The sequence below is a fragment of the Salvelinus alpinus genome, chromosome 8 (assembly GCF_045679555.1).
Source record: "Salvelinus alpinus chromosome 8, SLU_Salpinus.1, whole genome shotgun sequence".
NCBI classification, from domain to species: Eukaryota; Metazoa; Chordata; class Actinopteri; order Salmoniformes; family Salmonidae; genus Salvelinus; species Salvelinus alpinus.
The window spans coordinates 74,918-93,117 of NC_092093.1; the positions used below are offsets into that span (position 1 = coordinate 74,918).

Genomic DNA, 18,200 nt, shown 5'->3' on the forward strand with positions numbered 1-18,200 from the left:
CGCACTACCCTCTGTAGTGCCTTGCGGTCAGAGGCCGAGCAGTTGCCATACCAGGCAGTGATGCAACCAGTCAGGATGCTCTCGATGGTGCAGCTGTAGAACATGTCAGTGAACTGTTGTCTAGAGAGAATGCTCCAGGACCAGATTGGCTATATAACACTATATAACTTTATATAACACTATATAACTCTATATAACTTTATATATAACTTTATATAACTCTATATAAACTTTATATAACACTATATAACACTATATAACTTTATATAACACTATATAACTTTATATAACACTATATAAACTTTATATATAACTATATAACTTTATATAACTCTATATAACACTATATAACACTATATAAACTTTATATATAACTTTATATAACACTATATAACTTTATATAAGTCAGTATGCGACGGAAACTCATTTAACTTTTTTTTTTATTCGTTACTTGGGACTTTAAATGAAAAAGTTATTTTAACGTGCACTATGTCATCACGCACACCATTTTATCTGAAATAAGTCCGTTTGACGAAAACATCCTCTGGTAGGAAAGTGAGCATATTGTTTCATGCAGATTTGAGAATATTCACATGAAAATCTGTCGCCAATTGGAAGGCAATCAGCTATACACCGTATTAGAAGTGAGCGCAAAGTGGCAAAATAAAAATACTTTTTCAAGCTAACTTATTTATGTAACACACACACACACACACACACCTTTACTGCCTTTATTAAAAAGGTTCCAATACAACTGTTCACTACAGATACGTACAGGTGTATGTACAGAGCCTGCAGAAAGTATACACACCCCTGGACTTTGTCCACATTTTGTTTTGTTACACCCTGAATGAAACGTTTATTAAATTGAGATGTTCTGCCTACACGCAATACCACATAATGTCAAAGTGAAATCATGTTAAACTTTCTTTTTTTTAACGAATTCATTCAAAATGAAAAGCTGAAAAGTATTCAACTCCTTTGTTATGGCATAAATAAAATCAGGATTAAACATTTGCTTAACAAGTCACATAATAAGTTGCATGGACTCACTCTGTTTGCAATACTAGTGTTTAACATGATTTTTGAACGACTACCTCATCTCTGTACCCCACACATTCAATTATCAGTAAGGTCCCTCAGTCGAGCAGTGAATTTCAAACAGATTCAACCACAAAGACCAGGGAGGTTTTCCAATGCCTCACATAGAAAGGGCACCTATTGGTAGATGGGTAAAAATAAACAGACATTGAATATCCCTTTGAGCATGGTGAAGTTATTAATTACACTTTGGATGGTGTATCAATACATCCAGTCACTACAAAGATACAGGCGTCCTTCCTAACTCAGTTACCGGGGAGGAAGGAAACCGCTCAGGGATTTCACCATGGAGCCAATGGTGACTTTGAAGCAGTTACAGAGTTTAATGGCTGTGAGAGGAGGAAACTGAGGATGGATCAACAACATTGTAGTTACTCCACAATACTAACCTAAATGACAGAATGAAAAGAAGGAAGCCTATACAGAATAAAAAATATTCCAAAACATGAATCCTGTTTACAAGGCACTAAAGTAAAACTGCAAAAAATGTGGCAAAGCAATTAACGTTTTGTTCTTAATACAAAGTGTTATGTTTGGGGAAAATCCAACACAACACGTTACTGAGTACCACTCCCCATATTTTAAAGCATAGTGGTGTCTGCATCATGTTATGGGTATGCTTGTCATCGTTAAGGACTGGGGAGTTTTTCAGGATAAAAACTAAATGGAATGGGGCTAAACACAGGCAAAATCCTAGAGGAAAACCTGGTTCAGTCTGCTTTCCACTAGACACTGGGAGATGAATTCACCTTTCAGCAGAACAATAACCTAAAACAAAAGGCCATATCTACACTGGAGTTGCTTACCAAGACGACAGTAAATGTTCCTGAGTGGCTGAGTAACAGTTTTGACTTAAATCTGCTTGAAAATCTATGGTAAGATCTGAAAATGGCTGTCTAGCAATGATCAACAACCAACTTGACAGCGCTTGAAGAGTTTTGAAAAGAATAATGGGCAAATGTTGCACAATCCAGGTGTGTAAAGCTCTTAAGAGACCCAGATGTGATCGCTGCCAAAGGTGATTCTAACACGTATTGACTCAGAAGGTTGAATACTTATCTAATGAAGATATATGTGTTTTATTTTTCATATTTGTTTTTTACAAATGTTTGAATTTTTCTTCCAATATGACATTAGAGATTATTTTGTGTAGATATTTATTTATTTTAATGCCACTTTGAAACATCAAAATGTGGAAAAAGTCAAGTGGTGTGAATACCTTCTGAAGCTCTGTGTGTATATATGCTACTGCTTTATGGTGAAGAGGACAGACAGACAGACAGACAGACAGACAGACAGACAGACAGACAGACAGACAGACAGACAGACAGGTTGTTACAGAGCTGAGGTCCACAAAAACCAGAGGAATTTAAAGTAGACGTTTTAGGCTAGCACCAAACACACATTCTCTCCCTCCCTCTCTCCCTCCCTCTCTCTCTATGTCTCTCAGTATGAGTCCTGGTTGTGCCCAGTCTGTGCTGTAGTAGTAGTGTCTGAGATGAGGGAGGCCAGCGGCGAGCCTAGGCCGGTCTGGAGCAGGGGGCTCAATTTGGAGAGCAGCCCAGGCCGGGGCATCGAGGGCATGGCCTGCAGGGAGGGCAGCAAGGTGGACAGGCTTGGAGTCTGGAGGGAGTACAGACCTGGGAGAGGACAGGACGCCACCGAGGAGGACGAGGAGGAGGAAGAGGAGGAGGTGGGGGATGACGGGGGCCGGGCTGGGGTGGGGGGGTGGCTGTTGCTAGGAGACGACCGGAGGACGGAGCGGTGGTGGTGGGGGGGGCGTCTCTTCTCCTGAGATTTAGAGTCTACAGAGATACACACACATACGGCTCAGACATATACAGGAGGGATTACACACATGGTTCTAACACATGCAGGACACACACAACACCCGCGGAGCCATGCAGGACACACACGACACCCGCGGAGCCATGCAGGACACACACGACACCCGCGGAGCCATGCAGGACACACACGACACCCGCGGAGCCATGCAGGGGGGCCATGCAGGAGGGCCATGCAGGGGAGCCATGCAGGGGGGCCTAGAAGTAACAGCCGGGGGCAGGGCTTAGTAGCTGTCAGCTCAGCCAATCACAGCCGAGGTTAGATTTCCTGCTCTGACATAATCAGCCTCATTCTCTTCCAGTGTAGAAACAATATCCACCTGACAGCAGAACACATCTAGTTTATATTTCAATATCTACCTGACAGCAGAACACATCTAGTTTATATATCAATATCTACCTGACAGCAGAACACATCTAGTTTATATATCAATATCCACCTGACAGCAGAACACATCTAGTTTATATTTCAATATCCACCTGACAGCAGAACACATCTAGTTTATATTTCAATATCCACCTGACAGCAGAACACATCTAGTTTATATTTCAATATCCACCTGACAGCAGAACACATCTAGTTTATATATCAATATCCACCTGACAGCAGAACACATCTAGTTTATATTTCAATATCTACCTGACAGCAGAACACATCTAGTTTATATATCAATATCCACCTGACAGCAGAACACATCTAGTTTATATATCAATATCTACCTGACAGCAGAACACATCTAGTTTATATTTCAATATCCACCTGACAGCAGAACACATCTAGTTTATATTTCAATATCTACCTGACAGCAGAACACATCTAGTTTATATATCAATATCTACCTGACAGCAGAACACATCTAGTTTATATTTCAATATCCACCTGACAGCAGAACACATCTAGTTTATATTTCAATATCTACCTGACAGCAGAACACATCTAGTTTATATATCAATATCCACCTGACAGCAGAACACATCTAGTTTATATTTCAATATCTACCTGACAGCAGAACACATCTAGTTTATATTTCAATATCCACCTGACAGCAGAACACATCTAGTTTATAAATCAATATCCACCTGACAGCAGAACACATCTAGTATATATTTCAATATCGTCCTGATAGCAGAACACATCTAGTTTATATTTCAATATCCACCTGACAGCAGAACACATCTAGTTTATATTTCAATATCCACCTGACAGCAGAACACATCTAGTTTATATTTCAATATCCACCTGACAGCAGAACACATCTAGTTTATATTTCAATATCCACCTGACAGCAGAACACATCTAGTTTATATTTCAATATCCACCTGACAGCAGAACACATCTAGTTTATATTTCAATATCCACCTGACAGCAGAACACATCTAGTTTATATTTCAATATCCACCTGACAGCAGAACACATCTAGTTTATATTTCAATATCCACCTGACAGCAGAACACATCTAGTTTATATTTCAATATCCACCTGACAGCAGAACACATCTAGTTTATATTTCAATATCTACCTGACAGCAGAACACATCTAGTTTATATTTCAATATCCACCTGACAGCAGAACACATCTAGTTTATATTTCAATATCTACCTGACAGCAGAACACATCTAGTTTATATTTCAATATCCACCTGACAGCAGAACACATCTAGTTTATATATCAATATCCACCTGACAGCAGAACACATCTAGTTTATATTTCAATATCTACCTGACAGCAGAACACATCTAGTTTATATATCAATATCCACCTGACAGCAGAACACATCTAGTTTATATTTCAATATCCACCTGACAGCAAAACACATCTAGTTTATATTTCAATATCCACCTGACAGCAGAACACATCTAGTTTATATTTCAATATCTACCTGACAGCAGAACACATCTAGTTTATAAATCAATATCCACCTGACAGCAGAACACATCTAGTTTATATTTCAATATCTACCTGACAGCAGAACACATCTAGTTTATATATCAATATCTACCTGACAGCAGAACACATCTAGTTTATATATCAATATCCACCTGACAGCAGAACACATCTAGTTTATATTTCAATATCCACCTGACAGCAGAACACATCTAGTTTATATTTCAATATCTACCTGACAGCAGAACACATCTAGTTTATATATCAATATCCACCTGACAGCAGAACACATCTAGTTTATATTTCAATATCCACCTGACAGCAGAACACATCTAGTTTATATTTCAATATCCACCTGACAGCAGAACACATCTAGTTTATATTTCAATATCCACCTGACAGCAGAACACATCTAGTTTATATATCAATATCCACCTGACAGCAGAACACATCTAGTTTATATATCAATATCTACCTGACAGCAGAACACATCTAGTTTATATTTCAATATCTACCTGACAGCAGAACACATCTAGTTTATATATCAATATCCACCTGACAGCAGAACACATCTAGTTTATATTTCAATATCTACCTGACAGCAGAACACATCTAGTTTATATATCAATATCCACCTGACAGCAGAACACATCTAGTTTATATATCAATATCCACCTGACAGCAGAACACATCTAGTTTATATTTCAATATCCACCTGACAGCAGAACACATCTAGTTTATATTTCAATATCTACCTGACAGCAGAACACATCTAGTTTATAAATCAATATCCACCTGACAGCAGAACACATCTAGTTTATATTTCAATATCCACCTGACAGCAGAACACATCTAATTTATAAATCAATATCCACCTGACAGCAGAACACATCTAGTTTATATATCAATATCCACCTGACAGCAGAACACATCTAGATTCCAGTTCCTACACAGTAGTGACCTGAGCCCATAGTACACAACAGGGGTCTCCAACCCTGTTCCTACAGGGGTCATACACCAGGGGTCACCAACCCTGTTCCTACAGGGGTCATACACCAAGGGTCACCAACCCTGTTCCTACAGGGGTCATACACCAGGGGTCACCAACCCTGTTCCTACAGGGGTCATACACCAGGGGTCTCCAACCCTGTTCCTACAGGGGTCATACACCAGGGGTCACCAACCCTGTTCCTACAGGGGTCATACACCAGGGGTCTCCAACCCTGTTCCTACAGGGGTCATACACCAGGGGTCACCAACCCTGTTCTTACAGGGGTCATACACCAGGGGTCTCCAACCCTGTTCCTACAGGGGTCATACACCAGGGGTCACCAACCCTGTTCTTACAGGGGTCACACACCAGGGGACTCCAACCCTGTTCCTACAGGGGTCACACACCAGGGGTCATTACACCAGGGGTCACCAACCCTGTTCCTACAGGGGTCACACACCAGGGGTCACCGACCCTGTTCCTACAGGGTTCATGGAGTGGAGTTAAAACCTACAGGAGGGTGGATCTCCAGGAACAGGGTTGGAGTTAAAACCTACAGGAGGGTGGATCTCCAGGAACAGGGTTGGAGTTAAAACCTACAGGAGGGTATTTCTCCAGGAACAGGGTTGGAGTTAAAACCTACAGGAGGGTGGATCTCCAGGAACAGGGTTGGAGTTAAAACCTACAGGAGGGTGGATCTCCAGGAACAGGGTTGGAGTTAAAACCTCCAGGAGGGTCTCTCTCCAGGAACAGGGTTGGAGTTAAAACCTACAGGAGGGTGGATCTCCAGGAACAGGGTTGGAGAGCCCTGCCATCTGCTTAGATGCATCAACACCTACTACACCCATGTCATTACCCGCAGGCATAGACCTGCATACATCATTCATAAGAGGAGAGAAACAGAGAGAACAAGCGAGAGCTAGAGAGAGCTGGAGAGAGAGAACAAGCGAGAGAGGACAATAAAAAGAGTCTTACCTCTGACAGGTCCGAGCGCCTTGCTCCCCCCGCGTTGTGTGTGTGTGTTGTGCGCGGAACCGAAGGTGAAGCTCGGCGAGGTGTGTATCTGAGGAGACGGTGTCTGGCTGCTACTGCTGTGCCTGTTACAGCGAACATGACTCAGAGACGTGTCTGATGCAGAACTGGTCAGAGTCCTACACACACGCCGAGACATTAATGCTTAGTACTTCAGCGTAATGATATGGTGATAACAGAGCTACAGTAACAGCAGGAAAACAGAGGTGTTCTTACGTATTGAAGCTCTTGGGTGGTGACGCCTTGTTCCCATTAGTGTGTGTCCGTGGCTGTGTGTGTGTGTTGAGGCCCTTGCTGTTGCGGACGTGTTTGAGAGTCCAGGCGCGGAGGTTGGTCAAGCTGCTGTGTTCTGAAAGGACGAGGCGTGGCCACGGGTTGCAGTCAGCCATGTCCAGGGCTGCTATGGCAACCGCTCGCCCCACCTAGACACACACACATAGTTAGCTTTTCTAGGGTGCGTTTCTAAATTCACTCTGGCTATCTACCCCCAGCTATCTAACCCCTACCACTCTCGTCTGAGTGTGCCAGAGCGCAGAATAACTGATGACTTTACAAACGGTTGAATATGGACGGTGTCAGTAAACGTCGGCAAAGAAGCATAATTCAATTGTTGCCAGCAGCACAGTTAGTCACCAACGCTCTGGATAACATGAACACAGCCTAACCAGCTCTGCTAGGGCGAGTAAAATGGTCAGACTGGGGGTTCTCATTTGGTTAGACTGTAAACTCTCCTTCTAAACTCACATTAAGCATCTCCAATCCAAAATTAAATCTAGAATCGGCTTCCTATTTCGCAACAATCATCTTCTGCACATCTATCACTCCAGTGTTTATTTGCTCATGCTGTTAAACATACCCTCGTAAAACTGACCATCCTACCGATCCTCGACTTCGGCGATGTCATTTACAAAATAGCCTCCAACACTCTACTCAGCAAACTGGATGCAGTCTATCACAGTGCCATCCGTTTTGTCACCAAAGCCCCATATACTACCCACCACTGCGACCTGTATGCTCTCGTTGGCTGGCCCCTCGCTTCCTATTCGTCGCCAAACCCACTGGCTCCAGGTTATCTATAAGTCTATGCTAGGTAAAGCCCCGCCTTATCTCAGCTCACTGGTCACCATAGCAACACCCACCCCTAGCACGCGCTCCAGCAGGTATATTTCACTGGTCACCCCCAAAGCCAATTTCTCCTTTGGCTGCCTTTCCTTACAGTTCTCTGCTGCCAATGACTGGAATGAATTGCAAAAATGTCTGAAACTGGAAACACTTATCTCCCTCACTAACTTCAAGCATCAGCTGTCAGAGCAGCTCACAGATCACTGCACCTGTACATAGCCCATCTGTAAATAGCCCATCCAACTACCTCATCCCCATACTGTTATCTATTTTATTTATTTTGCTCCTTTGCACCCCAGTATCTCTACTTGCACATTCATCTTCTGCACATCTATCACTCCAGTGTTTATTTGCTATTTTGTAATTACTTCGCCACTATGGCCTATTTATTGCCTTAACTCCCTAATCTTACCTCATTTGCACATACTGTATATAGACTTTTCTTTTGTTTTATTGACTATATGTGTGTCTGTCTCTGTGTCTGTCTGTCTCTGTGTGCCTGTCCGTAGATCTGTCTGTCTGTGTGTGTGTGTGTGTCTATCTGTTTCTGTCTGTGTGTCTGTGTCTATCTGTCTCTGTGTGTCTGTCTGTATCCGTCTCGGTGTGTCCGTGTGTCTCTGTGTCTGTCTGTCTGTGGGTGTCGGTCTGTCTGTGTGTCCGTCTCCGTCTGGCTGCGTGTCCGTCTGTCTGCGTGTCCGTCTGTCTGCGTGTCCGTCTGTCTGCGTGTCCGTCTGTCTGAGTCTGCGTGTCCGTCTGTCTGTGCGTGTGCATGTGTACCTGTTCGAATATCTCGGGGGTATATTTGGGGGGGAATGCGGGAGGGGGAGGGGGTGTGGCTCGTCCGTTGTCATGGCAGGCAGGAGGGATGGTGTTGACTGTCCTCCCCGTGTTGTAATTACACTCCAACGTATAGCTGTAATAGATAACCATAACATATACAGTACCAGTCAAAAGTTTGGACACACCTACCGATTAATTTGGACAATTTTCTACATTGTAGAATAATAGTGAAGACATCAAAACAACACATAGGGAATCATGTAGTAACCAAAAATGTTAAACAAATCTAAATATATTTTATACTTGAGATTCTTCAAAGTAGCCACCCATTGCCTTGATGACAGCTTTGCAAACTCTTGGCATTCTCTCAACCAGCTTCATGGAATGCATTTCAATTTACAGGTGTGCTTTCTTACAAGTTCATTTGTGGAATTTCTTTCCTTCTTAATGCGTTTGAGCCAATCTGCTGCGTTGTGACAAGGTAGAGTTGGTATACAGAAGATAGCCCTATTTGGTAAAAGACCAAGTCCATATTATGGTAAGAACAGCTCAAATAAGCAAAGAGAAACGACAGTCCATCATTACTTTAAGACATGAAGGTCAGTCAATACGGAACATTTCAAGAACTTTGAAAGTTTCTTTAAGTGCAGTTGTAAAAACCATCTAGCGCTATGATGAAACTGGCTCTCATGAGGACCGCCACAGGAAAGGAAGACCCAGAGTTACCTCTCAAATCAAATCGAATGTTATTTGTCACATTCACATGTTTAGCAGATGGTATTGAGGGTGTAGCGAAATGCTTGTGTTTCTAGCTCCGACTGTCCAGTAAGTAAGGGAGGGAGGACTGAGGGAGGGAGAGCTTTGTACACGTCTCTGTGTGGAGTACAGGTGATCTAGAGTTGTTTCCCTCTGGTTGCACATGTAACATGATAATAGAAAATAGGTAAAACTGATTTGAGTTTCCCTGCATTGAAGTCCCCGGCTACTAGGAGCGCCGCCTCTGGATGAGCGGTTTCCTGTTTGCTGATGGCGGTATACAGCTCATTGAGTCGCCCCTTTTCTTACCAGAGGCCACTGTTTTATCCTGCCGATACAGCGTATAACCAGCCGCCCCTTTTCTTACCAGAGGCCACTGTTTTATCCTGCCGATACAGAGTATAACCAGCCGCCCCTTTTCTTACCAGAGGCCACTGTTTTATCCTGCCGATACAGAGTATAACCAGCCGCCCCTTTTCTTACCAGAGGCCACTGTTTATCCTGCCGATACAGAGTATAACCAGCCGCCCCTTTTCTTACCAGAGGCCACTGTTTAACCTTTAAGTCTTTACTGAAGACTCATCTGATTGAGTGTAGTCTGGCCCAGGAGTGTGAAGGTGAATGGAAAGGCTCTGGAGCAACGAACCACCCTTGCTGTCTCTGCCTGGCCGGTTCCCCTCCACTGGGATTCTCTGCCTCTAACCCTGTTACAGGGGCTGAGTCACTGGCTTACTGGTGCTCTTTCATGCCGTCCCTGGGAGGGGTGCGTCACTTGAGTGGGTTGAGTTACTGACGTGATCTTCCTGTCTGGGTTGGCGCCCCCCCTTGGTTTGTGCTGTGGTGGAGATCTTTGTGGGCTATACTCGGCCTTGTCTCAGGATGGTAAGTTGGTGGTTGAAAATATCCCTCTAGTGGTGTGGGGGCTGTGCTTTGGCAAAGTGGGTGGGGTTATATCCTTCCTGTTTGGCCCTGTCCGGGGGTATCATCGGATGGGGCCACAGTGTCTCCTGACCCCTCCTGTCTCAGCCTCCAGTATTTATGCTGCAGTAGTTTGTGTCGGGGGGCTAGGGTCAGTTGGTTATATCTGGAGTACTTCTCCTGTCTTATCCAGTGTCCTGTGTGAATTTCAGTATGCTCTCTCTAATTCTCTCCTACTCTCTTTCTTTCTCTCTCTCGGAGGACCTGAGCCCTAGGATCATGCGTCAGGACTACCGGGCATGATGACTCCTTGCTGTCCCCAGTCCACCTGGCCTTGCTGCTGTTCCAGTTTCAACTGTTCTGCCTGCGGTTATGGAACCCTGACCTGTCCACCGGACGTGCTACCTGTCCCAGACCTGCTGTTTTCAACTCTTAATGATCGGCTATGAAAAGCCAACTGACATTTATTCCTGATTATTATTTGACCATGCTGGTCATTTATGAACATCTTGGCCATGTTCTGTTATAATCTCCACCCGGCACAGCCAGAAGAGGACTGGCCACCCCTCATAGCCTGGTTCCTCTCTAGGTTTCTTCCTAGGTTTTGGCCTTTCTAGGGAGTTTTTCCCAGCCACCGTGCTTCTACAACTGCATTGCTTGCTGTTTGGGGTTTTAGGCTGGGTTTCTGTACAGCACTTCGAGATATTAGCTGATGTACGAAGGGCTATATAAAATAAACTTGATTTGATTTTGATATTACCTGTGTAGTAGTCCTATAGCTTTGTGTGTAGTGATATTACCTGTGTAGTAGTCCTATAGCTTTGTGTGTAGTGATATTACCTGTGTAGTAGTCCTATAGCATTGTGTGTAGTGATATTACCTGTGTAGTAGTCCTATAGCTTTGTGTGTAGTGATATTACCTGTGTAGTAGTCCTATAGCTTTGTGCGTAGTGATATTACCTGTGTAGTAGTCCTATAGCTTTGTGCGTAGTGATATTACCTGTGTAGTAGTCCTATAGCTTTGTGCGTAGTGATATTACCTGTGTAGTAGTCCTATAGCTTTGTGTGTAGTGATATTACCTGTGTAGTAGTCCTATAGCTTTGTGCGTAGTGATATTACCTAGTAGTCCTATAGCTTTGTGCGTAGTGATATTACCTGTGTAGTAGTCCTACAGCATTGTGCGTAGTGATATTACCTGTGTAGTAGTCCTATAGCTTTGTGCGTAGTGATATTACCTGTGTAGTAGTCCTATAGCTTTGTGTGTAGTGATATTACCTGTGTAGTAGTCCTATAGCTTTGTGCATAGTGATATTACCTGTGTAGTAGTCCTATAGCTTTGTGCGTAGTGATATTACCTGTGTAGTAGTCCTATAGCTTTGTGCGTAGTGATATTACCTAGTAGTCCTATAGCTTTGTGCGTAGTGATATTACCTGTGTAGTAGTCCTATAGCTTTGTGCGTAGTGATATTACCTGTGTAGTAGTCCTATAGCTTTGTGCGTAGTGATATTACCTGTGTAGTAGTCCTATAGCTTTGTGTGTAGTGATATTACCTAGTAGTCCTATAGCTTTGTGCGTAGTGATATTACCTGTGTAGTAGTCCTACAGCATTGTGCGTAGTGATATTACCTGTGTAGTAGTCCTATAGCTTTGTGCGTAGTGATATTACCTGTGTAGTAGTCCTATAGCTTTGTGCGTAGTGATATTACCTGTGTAGTAGTCCTATAGCTTTGTGCGTAGTGATATTACCTGTGTAGTAGTCCTATAGCTTTGTGTGTAGTGATATTACCTGTGTAGTAGTCCTATAGCTTTGTGTGTAGTGATATTACCTGTGTAGTAGTCCTATAGCTTTGTGCGTAGTGATATTACCTGTGTAGTAGTCCTATAGCTTTGTGCGTAGTGATATTACCTGTGTAGTAGTCCTATAGCTTTGTGCGTAGTGATATTACCTGTGTAGTAGTCCTATAGCTTTGTGCGTAGTGATATTACCTGTGTAGTAGTCCTATAGCTTTGTGCGTAGTGATATTACCTGTGTAGTAGTCCTATAGCTTTGTGTGTAGTGATATTACCTGTGTAGTAGTCCTATAGCTTTGTGTGTAGTGATATTACCTGTGTAGTAGTCCTATAGCTTTGTGTGTAGTGATATTACCTGTGTAGTAGTCCTATAGCTTTGTGCGTAGTGATATTACCTGTGTAGTAGTCCTATAGCATTGTGTGTAGTGATATTACCTGTGTAGTAGTCCTATAGCTTTGTGCGTAGTGATATTACCTGTGTAGTAGTCCTATAGCTTTGTGCGTAGTGATATTACCTAGTAGTCCTATAGCTTTGTGCGTAGTGATATTACCTGTGTAGTAGTCCTATAGCTTTGTGTGTAGTGATATTACCTGTGTAGTAGTCCTATAGCTTTGTGCATAGTGATATTACCTGTGTAGTAGTCCTATAGCTTTGTGCATAGTGACATTACCTGTGTAGTAGTCCTATAGCTTTGTGCGTAGTGATATTACCTGTGTAGTAGTCCTATAGCTTTGTGCGTAGTGATATTACCTGTGTAGTAGTCCTATAGCTTTGTGCGTAGTGATATTACCTGTGTAGTAGTCCTATAGCTTTGTGCGTAGTGATATTACCTGTGTAGTAGTCCTATAGCTTTGTGCGTAGTGATATTACCTGTGTAGTAGTCCTATAGCTTTGTGCGTAGTGATATTACCTAGTAGTCCTATAGCTTTGTGCGTAGTGATATTACCTGTGTAGTAGTCCTATAGCTTTGTGCGTAGTGATATTACCTGTGTAGTAGTCCTATAGCTTTGTGCGTAGTGATATTACCTGTGTAGTAGTCCTATAGCTTTGTGCGTAGTGATATTACCTGTGTAGTAGTCCTATAGCTTTGTGCGTAGTGATATTACATGTGTAGTAGTCCTATAGCTTTGTGTGTAGTGATATTACCTAGTAGTCCTATAGCTTTGTGCGTAGTGATATTACCTGTGTAGTAGTCCTACAGCATTGTGCGTAGTGATATTACCTGTGTAGTAGTCCTATAGCTTTGTGCGTAGTGATATTACCTGTGTAGTAGTCCTATAGCTTTGTGTGTAGTGATATTACCTGTGTATTAGTCCTATAGCTTTGTGCGTAGTGATATTACCTGTGTAGTAGTCCTATAGCTTTGTGCGTAGTGATATTACCTGTGTAGTAGTCCTATAGCTTTGTGCGTAGTGATATTACCTAGTAGTCCTATAGCTTTGTGCGTAGTGATATTACCTAGTAGTCCTATAGCTTTGTGCGTAGTGATATTACCTGTGTAGTAGTCCTATAGCTTTGTGTGTAGTGATATTACCTGTGTAGTAGTCCTATAGCTTTGTGCGTAGTGATATTACCTGTGTAGTAGTCCTATAGCTTTGTGCGTAGTGATATTACCTGTGTAGTAGTCCTATAGCTTTGTGCGTAGTGATATTACCTGTGTAGTAGTCCTATAGCTTTGTGCGTAGTGATATTACCTAGTAGTCCTATAGCTTTGTGCGTAGTGATATTACCTAGTAGTCCTATAGCTTTGTGCGTAGTGATATTACCTGTGTAGTAGTCCTATAGCTTTGTGCGTAGTGATATTACCTGTGTAGTAGTCCTATAGCTTTGTGCGTAGTGATATTACCTAGTAGTCCTATAGCTTTGTGCGTAGTGATATTACCTAGTAGTCCTATAGCTTTGTGCGTAGTGATATTACCTGTGTAGTAGTCCTATAGCTTTGTGTGTAGTGATATTACCTGTGTAGTAGTCCTATAGCTTTGTGCGTAGTGATATTACCTGTGTAGTAGTCCTATAGCTTTGTGCGTAGTGATATTACCTGTGTAGTAGTCCTATAGCTTTGTGCGTAGTGATATTACCTAGTAGTCCTATAGCTTTGTGCGTAGTGATATTACCTAGTAGTCCTATAGCTTTGTGCGTAGTGATATTACCTGTGTAGTAGTCCTATAGCTTTGTGCGTAGTGATATTACCTGTGTAGTAGTCCTATAGCTTTGTGTGTAGTGATATTACCTAGTAGTCCTATAGCTTTGTGCGTAGTGATATTACCTGTGTAGTAGTCCTATAGCTTTGTGCGTAGTGATATTACCTGTGTAGTAGTCCTATAGCTTTGTGCGTAGTGATATTACCTGTGTAGTAGTCCTATAGCTTTGTGCGTAGTGATATTACCTGTGTAGTAGTCCTATAGCTTTGTGCGTAGTGATATTACCTGTGTAGTAGTCCTATAGCTTTGTGCATGGCCACGCGTCCGCTGCCCTCTTTGCTCTGGCCGTCTCTCTTGTCGCGGGCGTACATGTTCTTCTCGGAGAAGTTACAACCATGGAAGTCAAAGTGGGCGGAGTTCACAGCTATCAGCTTAGGGTACAACATGTTCTCCACCTACACGCGAACACACACACACACACACACACACACACACACACACACACACACACACACACACACACACACACACACACACACACACACACACACACACACACACACACACACACACACACCAGCATTAAGGTATCAAACAAGACCATGTAGGGGATTTCCGGGGGCACGAATGACGTTTCCCGGAGCTCCGCCAAGTTGTGACAGACTTTATTTAATTTAGAGCACAGTTTCATTTATTGTTTAATTAATTTCACTTTACTAAGTACTGTTTACATAGTTACATATCTCTTGGCTCTTCCAAACGTTAATAATGGCTGTGAATTGCTGAATGGAAGATTGCTGAACTAGGCCGCAGCAAAGCCTTGGATTTTCCTGAACGAGCTACCAACTGGAGAGGCGGGCATATTTTTCTGCTCCTGACAGTTTCGCTTGCCTTGAATGACGCTTCGGCGGGTGGGAGGTAGTTCAAAGGTTTTTTGGTTTGTTATTTCTTGTTTGTCAAGTTCAGTCTTCCACTTACATTTAAAAGGCTACACTCAATTCCTCTTCTTCCAAAGGACTCAACAAGCTAATGTAATAGGGCAGGGAGGACATTGTCTAGTTGGAACTGTAAAGGTTTGAACCAACAAGCTAATGTAATAGGGCAGGGAGGACATTGTCTAGTTGGAACTGTAAAGGTTTGAACCAACCAGTAGTAGAGTACTTCACCATCTTGCATCAGATTGCTTTCTGACCAGAGACCCATCTGAGTTTCAGATCACTTTAGATTGTGAAAAGGCCAACTTCATCACTCCACTTTTCAAAAATAAATCGAGGGAAGCTGCAAATTCTGATACACAAATTGGTGCCCTTTGTTTCTTCCAAGGTTATTTCAGATGCCAATGTCAGATATATTACTGTCACTGACAGAATCTATAATACTCCATTGATCCTTACCAATATCTATGTGCCAAAATGGGATGACGATTTTTTTTTTTACCATGCCTTTGTCTTCACTTCCAGATATGACCTCACACATTAATCTAGGGAGGCGATTTTAATTGCTGGCTTAATCCTACTTTGGATTGTTCCTCCAACAAAAGTAGCACACATTCTAAGGTTATCCAAACTTTTCTTGAACAGTTTGCCGTTACAGTAACTAACCCTAACCCTTACCCTAACCCTAACCCTTACCCTAACCCCTGGTGTACTTTCAATCCAACTAGTAGGGATTTTTCTCCCGTGTCCATCAGTGTTGACGACTTCTTCCTAGACAACATACTTCTTTCCTCTGTACGCTCATGCAACTCCATAGTCATATCCGATCACGCCCCCTGACTTTAGAGCTATCAGTTGGTGGTGGGACTGAGCCTCGTTTACCTTGGCGTTTTAATACTCGCTTGCGGTCTGATGAAAGTTGTCAACTTTCTGACTGCTCAGATTTATGTTTTTATAGCTACTAACAACATCAATCAACTTCAGTTATGAAGTCTGGTTGTTTTGCAAATGTTGAACTTATATTATGGCTACTAATACTTGGAAAGCTAAATCAAAGTCCAAGTATACAGATTTGACGACATTCTTGCAGAAAAAAATAATATATGAATGCGAATGTCTGCTTCACGATTTGCTCAAATGTACCTGGGGACTTCACACTGAGTCTTGTTGTCCACTCATTTTTCAAGTAATCCATCTGAAACTTTGCACATACACTGCTGCCATCTTGTGGACACTATCGGAATTACAACCAGAGTGATGGCTTCAACTATGACCTTTCTCTTGCTTTTCAAAGATGGTGGTAGAAAAAGACTGGTTGGTTTTTTCTTTATATTTTCTCCCACCAGATCTATTGTTTTATATTCTCCTACATTAAATTCACATTTCCACAAACTTCAAAGTGTTTCCTTTCAAATGGTACCAAGAATATGCATATCCTTGCTTCAGGGCCTGAGCTTCAGGCAGTTCGATTTGGATTATGTCATTTAGGCGAAAATTGAAAAAGAAAAAGCGTGCTATCCCTAGCTAAACTATTAGCTATGCGTTTGGAGTTGGTTTTAACATCTTTGATTTCCTCTGACCAGGCAGGTTTTTACAAAAAATACACATTCTTTCTCAAATATCAGACGACTCTTTAATGTTATGTATAATCCCTCTATCTCAAAACTCCCAGAGATTCTAATCTCTCTAGATGCTAAAAAGGCTTCTGATAGAGTGGAGTGGGGGTACCTTTTTCATACCTTAGAAAAATGCATTGCTTGGATCAAGTTACTATACACTTCCATCTGTCAGAATGAATAACACCCACTCAGACTAATTCCCTCTCTTCAGAGGCACTAGACAGGGTTGTCTAATGTCTCCCTTGATTTTTGCCATCAACGTCGAGCTCCTCACGATTGCATTTAGATCCAACCTACATATAACGGGAGTGCTAAGAGACGACATCGAACGATGGTCACTACACCCCCTATCTTTAGCTGGTGGAATTAATTTGTTTAAAACGAATACCTGTCCTAAATTCTCCTACCTCTTTCAATGTATGCAGTGCATTCGGAAAGGATTCACACCCCTTGACTTTTTCCACATTTTGTTACGTTGACGTCACGTTTGCATCGTTACAACAACTCTCAGCTGAATTCCACCAAATAGTCATCACTTTAGATATTTACAAGTGTGCAGCTTTGTCCGTGACATGACCTCTCAATTCCTCACTCTTCCTATGGCCCCTCCCACTGAAGCATTTTTCACACCATCCCCAACAGTATAGGCTATTACTTCTTATACAGTACATTGTTACCTCTTCAACAGGTATTTAGAAATTCTCATAGCAAATGTATTAAAAAACAGAAAAACCTTATTTACAAAGGTATTCAGACCCTTTGCTATGAGACTTGAAATTGAGCTCAGCTGCATCCTGTTTCCTTTGATCATTCTTCAAATCAAATCACATTTTATTTGTCACATGCGCCGAATACAACAGGAATCCTTCATTAGCAGCTATCAGAATCCTTCATTAGCAGCTATCAGAATCCTTCATTAGAATCCTTCATTAGCAGCTATCAGAATCCCTCATTAGCAGCTATTAGAATCCTTCATTAGCCTGTTTGGGCTATAGGGGGCGAATTGGAAAAACTGGAAAATATGTGCAAATTTTCAAACGGCCTTTTAATCAATTTCTGCTCTTACAATATGCATATTGTTAATAGTATTGGATAGAAAAGAGTCTCTAGTTTCTAAAACCGTTTAAATTTTTTCTCTGAGTGGAACACAAGTCCTTTGGCAGCACTTTCCCCGACCAGGAAGTAAAATGCAAGATGTTTATGCTCGCTTCAACGCTCTGCCTATACATGGTCATGCCACTTATGACCCGAAACACACCTCGTACGCCTTCCTCTGGGTGTC

At 42.2% G+C, this 18,200-nt stretch overlaps 1 protein-coding gene across 5 annotated transcripts in view; it reads right to left on the reverse strand.

The window, feature by feature from the left end:
• The window catches only part of agbl5 (AGBL carboxypeptidase 5), a 64,081-nt gene that overhangs the window by 30,890 nt on the left and 14,991 nt on the right, over positions 1 to 18,200 (reverse strand). For 3 of the 5 annotated variants that reach the window (XM_071412365.1, XM_071412366.1, XM_071412367.1), the window contains exons 8-12: positions 14,650 to 14,819; positions 8,753 to 8,888; positions 7,070 to 7,275; positions 6,797 to 6,972; positions 2,742 to 2,906 (exon numbers count right to left, since the gene is read on the reverse strand). In XM_071412365.1, coding sequence (XP_071268466.1) covers positions 2,742 to 2,906; positions 6,797 to 6,972; positions 7,070 to 7,275; positions 8,753 to 8,888; positions 14,650 to 14,819 — 853 coding nt within the window. The remainder of the gene's footprint in view (positions 1 to 2,741; positions 2,907 to 6,796; positions 6,973 to 7,069; positions 7,276 to 8,752; positions 8,889 to 14,649; positions 14,820 to 18,200) is intronic. The other 2 variants (XM_071412368.1, XM_071412369.1) reach the window with 2 other exon arrangements.